The sequence below is a fragment of the Hipposideros armiger genome, unplaced genomic scaffold (genome assembly GCF_001890085.2).
Source record: "Hipposideros armiger isolate ML-2016 unplaced genomic scaffold, ASM189008v1 scaffold_311, whole genome shotgun sequence".
Lineage (NCBI taxonomy): Eukaryota > Metazoa > Chordata > Mammalia > Chiroptera > Hipposideridae > Hipposideros > Hipposideros armiger.
Window position 1 is genome coordinate 915,074 of NW_017731661.1, and position 9,720 is coordinate 924,793.

Genomic DNA, 9,720 nt, shown 5'->3' on the forward strand with positions numbered 1-9,720 from the left:
TAAAGGGCTGCTAGTTATCCTTTCCACACTGTAATCTGGAATTCTCCTCTGTCGTTCGTTCTTAATTCTCCTCTCCCTCTCTCATTTTGTAAGCTATTCTGCATTAAAGAAAGATGGACAGAGACTTTCAACTTTGATGAAGAGAGGTGAAGCGGTAGAAGCCAAGCCTGCCAGGCCAGTTACTGTGTACAGTCTCTCCCTTCAAAAATTCCAGCCGCCATTTTTCACGTTAGGTAAGACAGAGCACTTTGAAATCCTTTGTATTTACAGGTACCTTTATTTTGTATTTGGCTACTTCTGTGTGATTTTAATGGATCCCTTTTTGGGAGAGTTTCAAAAATTTGAATTTAAGGAGGGTTCAGATTTGTTAATACCTTTTTGCTAACAGGTGTAGGTTCAGAATGCCTTTCTAAATAGGCTGAGTGTTGGGGCGGCCGGTTAGCTCAGGTGGTTAGAGCGCGGTGCTCATAACACCAAGGTTGCCAGTTCCATCCCTACATGGGCCACTGAGCTGCGCCCTCCACAACTAGATTGAAACAACTACTTGACCTGGAGCTGATGGATCCTGGAAAAACACACTGTTCCCCAGTAAAAAGATCACTGCTTTAAAAAAGAAAAGCAAAAAAGAAATTGTTTTTGCCAGCCCCTGCCCCTCCCATACTCTGGAAGGATGTGCTCAGTGAGTAACCACTGCTGCCCCAGCACCAGGGAGGATCTGGGGTGGGGGTGGGGGACAATTGGCTGAGTGTTTCATATATTGTATTATATTATCTTCCAATAAACTTGTAACATACCTTAGATCACTACATCTCTATGGAGAAAGAATAGGTAAGGAGTATACATTTTCAGAATTTTATATTTTGTTTGTTGTTATCTTATGGATACTTGTTCCCCACTTTGGCTAGTATCTGATAGTTTACATTCAGTTTTAAAGTTCATATTAATTTGTTCTTTTAAAACAAAGCATTTTTAGTTTCTGGACAAGAAATCTAAGAGTGGAGTGATTTTTCCTGCCTTCTTTGTTACCAGCAAGTTACTGCTAAAGATCATGAAAATATGGAAATAACTCACAAGGCAGAAATGTATTTTTGGACATGGTCAATTTTAATTCATGTTATCAATTGGATTGATCTATAATCCATATTTGAACTAAATTTAAAAAATCATATTAATTTGTTCTTTTAAAACAAAGCATTTTTAGTTTCTGGGCAAGAAATCTAAGAGTGGAGTGATTTTTCCTGCCTTCTTTGTTACCAGCAAGTTACTGCTAAAGATCATGAAAATATGGAAATAACTCACAAGGCAGAAATGTATTTTTGGACATGGTCAATTTTAATTCATGTTATCAATTGGATTGATCTATAATCCATATTTGAACTAAATTTAAAAAACAAAATGTTTGTTTTAATTGTTTGGAAATTTTATGATCTCCTAGTTGTGGAAAGTAGGAGCTGAAGCCCTGAACGTTTAAGAGCTGCAGTTCGTCTGAATCCTTAGGCTTTCTTGTCCCTACACTTAATTTCACAGTGCATTCTAAGTAGGATTCCTTTTAGAAGTAATTTCTCAAAACCTTTTTTCCTAAACTTTGTTGCTTTGGCATATTATCTATGGAGTATTAAGTTCCTGTAAAATGTGGGTTTTGTACAACTGAAAAAAGAAGTCACTTCTTTTTTTTTAGTATTCTGATTCTAGAATATTTGGCAAATAGTGAGAAAAACATACTAAAAAGATATTTTGTTCCATTCCATGAAAATGCAGCAGCTGAGTTGGCACAGTAGATACTACCCATGAAAGTAAGGAAAACTCAAATTTTTCCGACTGCATTTAAGCTGTAAATACTTTATTTTGTTCACTGGAGGTTATGATAGGCCAAAAAAGCTGTCTTTTCACCAAAGTGAAATATAGTGCAGGAATGTTAGCACACCTACATTTGATCCTACTGCTCATTTTTTATCTCAGCCGTGGCCCCCACTCTTGAGCTAATGGGAAGAAAAAAAGAATGAAAATCCCCAGGTAGTCAGTTTTGATTGATTCCCTCGAATAGCTTTATTTGTATGATGAGACCAGAAACGGCTGCAATGTAGTCTTTTTGTATGGAAACTCAGGATGTCTTGTGGATGCAGAAAAATAGTCCAGATCCCTGCTCTTAACCAGTAAACTTGTGTTAAGGAGATGTTTAGATATGCATTCAGTTTGAGGACATTGTGTAATTTTAGTTATTTTAGGATTTCTTCAGGAATACTCCCAAGAGAACATTTAAGTGTTCTGAGCTCTCTACGTGGTGTATTAACCGCAAACATAATTCCTGTTCCTGAAAAGGGTTTTTTGTTTGTTCGTTGTATTTGTTGAGTGTACAAATCTGAAAATATTTTTTTAAATTACAGCTCAATGATAGCAAAGCTGAGATGTCTCACCATTTAAAACCCCTTAAGTGAACAAGGCGTAGAAATCTGGAATTTTTAAAAGTCTATAGCTCATGATAGCAAAGCTGAGATTTCTAACTATTTAAAACCTATTAAATGAACAAGGCTGAGGTATTAAAGTGGTGTGACGTGCCGGTTAATTTAAAATGTGTTCATGAATTTCTGCTGTTTGCTTTCTCCACACTCTGACTTTTCAATCTCACAAACACATATGCTACTGGATGAATAATTTATGTTTTAGCACATAAATATTTTATCGCTCAGTTGTTTGCATAGTGCATTTTTACATTTGTTTAGAGGCATCATTTCTATGTAAAGTGGATTTCAGAGGAGGTTAGCAATTTACCATGTCACTGTTAACATTCCAGATGTTGAATGTGGAGGAGGTTTTTATATCAGAAGCTTGGTCAGTGACATTGGCAAAGGTAAGCATAAAGATGAATTATGAATTATCATTTAGGAGTAATATGCCTTTTGGATGGGAAGAGGGACTTTTCTATGTCATTTCTCCGAATCCTGGCCTCAGGAACAGTATTCTTGCTGCCTTCAGTTTCAGAAGCATTATAGGTTTATGGCACATAATTATCAGCATCAGCTGCTTCTGTGGAACGTTTAAAATGGGAGAGAAGGGAAAGACAGGAACAGAAAATGAAGATGGGAATAATGAATGTAAGGACCAGCACTTTCTCGAGTACAAAATATTTTCATTCAAAGTAGGGATAAGAAAACAAAAGATTCATCCTTCTAAAAATTACTTTCACTGATGCAAGTCAATTTTTTTTTTTTAAGATTTTTATTGGGGAATTGGGGGGTTGGGAACAGTGTTGGGGAATTGGGGGAAGGGGAACAGACAAGTTGCTGTCGTTTTGTTCTTCAGTCTAGTTGTGGAGGATGTTGCTTCACTGGCCCAAGTTGGCACCATCATTGCCCTCTTCCTGGGCGAGGCAGATCAGTCGCCGGCTTCTGGACAGCCGCTCACTGTGGCTGCTGGCCACTCACGCTGGCTGCTGGCTACACACGGTAGCCCATGGCAACCCACTGCCACAGGGACTGCAGCCTACACCGTCGCCGGCGACTCACGGCAGCCCAGCTCCAGGTTGAGCTGTTGTTCAGCATCTTAGATGTGGAGGGCAGTGTCACGGGCCCTCATATGTGGGATCCGAACCGGGGCCTTCTGGCATTCCAAGCGAGTTCTTAACCATCGCGCCACTCGGCTGGCCCGCAAGTCAAATTTTTTAAAAACTGGAAACCATACCATAGTTTTAGAAGCAGCCAGAAGGTTGCAGTTCTGTCTCTGCCATTTGCTGGCAGTTGTGACACTAGGTAGGTCACATGACCTCATCTGCAAAATGAGAGTAATAGTTACATCATGCGGTAGCTTCAGGGGTTAAATAAGAAAAGTGTGTGCAAGTTCCTTGAAGACTTTAACGCAGTTTATAAGGTGAGTTATTAAATATTATTTTGCTACTTAATCATTTCTTAATCTCAAGGCTCTTGGTTCTTATATTGGATTATTAGAGTTTTACTTTTGGAATGATTTTGAGAAGTTTAATCTAGTTCTTCTGTCATTTGAAAAATGAGACTATGAAATACTGCATCATTTATCTTGTGGATGTTCTTTTCACCTCTTGTTGCTGTAGAGCTCTCTTCCTGTGCCAATGTGCTAGAGCTGACCCGAACCAAACAGGGACCATTCACACTAGAAGAGCATGCCCTTCCCGAAGACAGATGGACGATTGATGACATTGCACAGTCTCTTGAGCATTGCTCATCTCTTCTTCCAGCAGAGTTGGCACTTAAAAAATCAAAACCCGAGGAGCCTAATGAACAAGCTCTGAGCTGTGAATATATAACTCTAAATGAGTCAAAGAGAGAAGATGATGTAATTAAGACATGTTAAGATTGGCCTGGGTCATTATTTTTTGGTTGACATTTGCAGAATGATAAGCTACGTGCAAAGGCAAACAACTTTTTTTTTTTTTGGCATGAAGGAAAATGTCCATCATTTCCAGTTTCTTTAATATACAATTTACCTGCTATTCACTATAAACAGCCTTGCAGTTGTTCAGTTCTTTGCCATACTATGGAATGATGTTTTAGGATGTTGTTATGTCGTTAGATTGGATTCAGGAAAATCAACTTTCTGATTTTGATCTTGCTTCAAAGTCTTTTCCCGTGAAAAAGTTGAACACATTTTCTAATCAAAGAAAAAAGAAATATGAGCTACATGTTTCTTTGGTGTCACAAAAGTGAATGTACATTAGTGTTACTTTGACTTTATTTTGCCTTCCTGGTGGCTCTATTGTATTGAAATTCTCCGTTTGAAAAGGCCACTATTTCTTATGTTTACAATTATTAAGAACATTCTTTGATAAGGGTGTATTTATTTGCTAATAGCTGTGTTTGTTTAGATCTCGGACACTAACAAACTTTTATAATAAATATTTGTAATTGAACCAAATTATTGCTGCTACCACTAAAGGGATGGAAATAGAAGACTAAATGTTTAAATTCACCTCCACTCTGCCATTAGCGCAGAGGACAGTCCATTGGCTTATATTTTGGCAGTTATTTTCTCCTGATATTTTCAACACAGTCGACCACCCTGTATCAAATGACTAAATAACATAATTTTTTAAAAGTAAGCTAAAGAATGTATCTTCAATTAAAAATGTCCTTCTTCTATTCTTTAGTACTTATACCTCTTTGTAGCGCAATTAATCCCGATGACATTGTTTTTTTAGTTTGCTCTTTCAAATGCTATTTATAGACGTTGTGATAACTCCCCTCCATGTCCAGCTAATTTCTTCTGCTCTAAATATTTAAAAACAGTGGCTCTCAAACATTTTCATTCAAATAGCCTACTGAAAGTTTTCTATTTCTCTTTAACATGATTTTGAAAGCATAGTCACATTACAAAATAGTAAATTTCATATATAATGAGTGCTTCATGATTTTGTTATGGGGAAATAATATATTAGGCTGCTTCTGTCTATCGAAATGGTACAGGTTAGGGGATGACTTCATGCATTGCCAGCTAAGATCCAAATAGAGGGATATTTAGGATTTAGAAAACAACTGGGGCATTTCTGCTCTATTTTTCAGCTTAAAAATTGACACGTATAATATACTAATGGGGAAGAATAGAGATTATTTGAAAAGACAACTAGCTTATTGAAACGGTAACCAACCTTTTTATTTCGTATTGAAAACATTGAAGAAAATTTTGCCAAATGGAAAAATTACCCATAACCCTCAGCGTCCTGATCCAGTGACTTCAGAACTTTAATTTTGTATTACTATTTTTTCTTCTTTTGTTTCCATAATTACAGTCTTAAGACACCTATACTTTTCAAATGACTATTTTTTCATTTCATATTTTTAGATGTAGTTAGTTTTGATAATTATTTTAATCATATTACCTCATATTCAGTTTATCTAAACCATTTCCTTATTACTGAACAATTATTTCCATTTTTATTAGGATAAACTCCTGGGACTGGGATTATTATGTGGAATAATATGAACAGTTTTATAGTTCTTAATATGTTTGCCTTATTGGTTTCCCAAAGAGTTGTACCATTTTACAGTGTCATCATTTGAGTATTATCAGTTCACTAAGTTTACAGCTTTCAGTGGGGGTTTTATAGTTGTTGCTAATTTAATAAGTATAAGGGGGTTCAGAATTGCTCTAATTTGCATTTGTGTGACTTTTCCCTATACTTTGTTCATTTATGTAAATAAATGTCTTAATGGTTTCTTTATACATTTGTTTGAGTTATTGATGCAGTAAATACTTGGTAGAAGTATTTTCATAGCCTGTTTTTTTGTTTGTTTCATTTTTGCTAACTAAATTGGCTAACTTTAATAAATCTTCACCTTTTACAGTTGTCAGCTTTATGAGTATGAATAGTTCAATTTTTTTAACTTTAAAATATTATTAACTCTCATAAGCAGCAGGAACCAATCAAGATGCTCTTAAAATTTCAAGACTCATCCAAAAACAAATTAGTTTTCTCCCAAGAGTCTAATATTTAAGTACTAACTGTTTTTTATTTTCATTTTAATCAAAATATTAAAGAAATATTTGTGCCTTACGTACTTCTAGGCCTAGAAGCTAGGGAGTGACTTGCTTTGTGTCTGGGGCTCCCAAAATTTCTAAACTGTCATTCTTGGCCTTTAAGAATTCATTACAATATCAGTTGTTTTCATCTTAAGCTGCTTTTTATGATGACTGCCTCTCCCTTTGGTACTATGCCAGAAGTGAAACAATTCATGTTTCCTCTGAGTTTATTTTACATCGCAGCATCAGCTCTCTGATGGGTTCAAGAAGTTATCCAACTTTTTCTCGCTGTTAGTGTGGGATTGACATTGTCTTGAAGATTTCCGCATCCTAAGAAGCATTACCTTAAATAATGCTTTAATATTTTCTCCCAGCATTAATAGTTGTGAGGGTTTTTAGGTTTTATGTCCACTGTTTTTGCTAGGAATGGAAATTTCTGTGTCCAAAGAGCAGGCAGATAAACTTCACTGACTTGCAACAGCATAACATTATAGCTGATTTTATATCCTTAGAAAATAATCTCTTGATCCATTGACTAATGGCAAAGCATTTAATAAATTAGCATGCATGTATTCAGAGTGCTTTGATATTATTGGACTTTTAATTCTTCCATTATAGGTGAGAAAATTAGGGCACAGAAAAGTAACTTTTCCCAACTTCAAATTCATGCATTAGTAAGGACAGGCCTTAGGGGTCAGATATCTTAAGTGATTAATAATCATTTGGTTCACACATTGGCTGTATGAGCTAATGGTGATGACACATATAATTTAAATGTGTCAAGTGTCCAAGATTCATGGGCGCCTTCACATGGGGAAACAATATATAGCATTACAAAAGAAGTCTTGAAGATGCAGTCCAGGCCTTCGAGCTTTCACTTACTTCAGATGGGAACGCAAGAAATGCACATGTAAAAAGATAAGTAGTGGTGCAAGCTAATACCTGAGTAGGCAGTGAGCGTTGTTGCTAAAAAGTGCTAGTGATGTTTCATGGAGCAGTAATTAATTGCAAACACCGCTTGAGCTCTGACTGAGGACAGAAGAGGGAGCACACGGCGCTCGGGTTAGCTGCTCTGATGAGGAGAGCCTTGAACAACAGGTAATATTCCAAGAGGTAAGAGAAGAGAGACGTTTGAGGGGAGAGTAGTTCTAGCAAAGATGGCGGTGTCCAGGGCAGTCAGTTGGAAACGGGTCCAGGTCTGGATGGAGAGGAACATGCATGTTTTATGGCTGGGAGGGCAGACTGGCATTAGTTACATCGTTTGGAGCCTTGAAAGCCAGAATTAAATAAGGCTTTAGAGGAGAGACTGTCCCTATGGAAGCTTTACTTTCAGGAGATTAACCTGGCAGTGCCGTGTGTGGCAAGAACTGGAGAGGCAGAAAGCGGGGCAGAGAGGCCAGTTAGAACTGGGTGCAGTCATCTGGGATTGAGGTATTAAAAACTCCGAATTAGAGTATTACCAGATAATGGATGTTTGAATGGACAGTTGATGGTATTCAGGGATTTATTAGACAATTGACGGCCAGGAAATTGGAGGAAGAAATGATTAGCAATAGCCGATCAATGGTTTTCCTTAAAAGGAATAAATCTGAATTTGGTTGTAAGAGTAGCACGTTCTCGGGAGTTTGGTGGTTGAGATAGTGATAGCAGTGACCACATGCTTATTCCTCGTAACAGCCTTAAGTTCCCCCGTGACCAAACAGTGGGCCTCCAAGAAAGAACCATGCCTTTTCACTCTCCAAAGTGGCTGGCATATGATAGTAGGTGCGTTGAATTTAATCTATAGTTAGGGGTTCCCAATTATTTGAAATATGAAATCATGCCTGTGGTTGAGAGCATGGCCTTGGAGTTGTAGGTTTTCCAAGTTCTGCTTCTCATCAACTATTAACCTTAGGCAACTTAATGAAGTGTTCTGAGCCCCAGTTTTCTCATTTGTAAAGTGGGGATGTTAATAGTGTCGCCATAAAATGAAGTCTAAATTAGGTCATTTGGGTAAAGTGTTTAGAATGATTCTTAGAACTTAGTAAATAGTAAATAGAAACACATGCCACATGCCTGGTTTATATATAAGAGAAAAATACATCTGAAAGTCTGATGGTTTATGGATTCCAAGTGTATGTTTCAAAAAATGCTTTGTTAAAAATTGTTTCGGTAGGAAGAATTGAGCCGAAACAAAGAATTTCCTGACAGCAAAGATTAGTAAGCAGTGCAATAGAACGTAGATTGCAAATTGAAAAAAATCCTTAGAGAACGTAGATATTCACCTTTTGTATATTAAGTGTAACACACACACACACACACACACTCAAGTTAGTAAGCTGCTTTCATTGACATCACCTCATTTGACCTGCCAACAGCCCTGTGCAGTAGGAAGGATCAGTGTATATCTGTTATTTTGCAGAAGAGCTTGAATGGCGCTGAGCGCTAGGTGACTTGCCAAGAGTCACGTAGCCCAAATGGCAGAGCTGGGTCTCTGATTCCAAGAGGCTGTTTATATCACATCTGGAAAATAGTACTCTGAAGCACAGATGTTTAGTGGGAGAAATGAAACACATGCTGTCATGCCAAAAAATGAAATAAAAGCAGAAAACCAAGACATTTGTTCCTGTTATAATAGGACAGAAAATAAGGCTCTTGTGGTTTGGGATTGAGCATTCAGAGAAGACGTGGGGAGTGGTTCGAATTGGGTGAGACTGCTCATGAAACAACACTGCATCTGGTCCTGGCTTCTCATTCCTGAGCGTATGGAAACCAGCTGGGCGAGGCTCAAAGAAAAGCTCCAAAATGATTAAGGGGCTGATGGCATTGATTAATAAGAGAAGACTGAAAGAATTAAATATGTATAGCTCAGCTAAGCACAGACCAAGGGAAAACAAGCTCAATGTATACAAATATTTGAAATGCGAAAACATTAAAAAGGGAGATTAACTATTTAGCGTGGCACATGGTATAGTGTGTAGTAATAGGGTGAAAATTTAAGCTGAGTATAAAGAAAATAGTCCTGATAATCTAAGGCTATCTGTGGCATAGGCTTTCCCTAGAGAAGCAGTCGAAATCTCAAGCCTTTTTATGACGTCTGAAACGTCCCTGGGAACCAGGTATATTAGCTGATGCTAGAGACGTACTATTAATTTGGTCAAGGTGTGATAATAGTATTGTGGTTATATAAGAAAATGTCGTTTTTTTAGAGTTACCATGAAATACAGGGGGAGAACAACAGCAGGGAAAGGAGGG

The 9,720-nt window shown here is 37.3% G+C and overlaps 1 protein-coding gene across 2 annotated transcripts in view; it reads left to right on the forward strand.

Annotated features, from left to right (window-relative positions):
- TRUB1 (TruB pseudouridine synthase family member 1) overlaps positions 1-6,189 on the forward strand; it is a 42,101-nt gene extending 35,912 nt beyond the window's left edge. Inside the window, exons 6-8 of one of the 2 annotated variants that reach the window (XM_019660110.1) lie at positions 94-233; positions 2,792-2,848; positions 4,064-6,189. In XM_019660110.1, coding sequence (XP_019515655.1) covers positions 94-233; positions 2,792-2,848; positions 4,064-4,323 — 457 coding nt within the window. In that variant the 3' untranslated portion in view covers positions 4,324-6,189. The remainder of the gene's footprint in view (positions 1-93; positions 234-2,791; positions 2,849-4,063) is intronic. The other variant, XM_019660111.1, reaches the window with a different exon arrangement.
- The last annotated feature ends 3,531 nt before the right edge of the window (positions 6,190-9,720 follow it).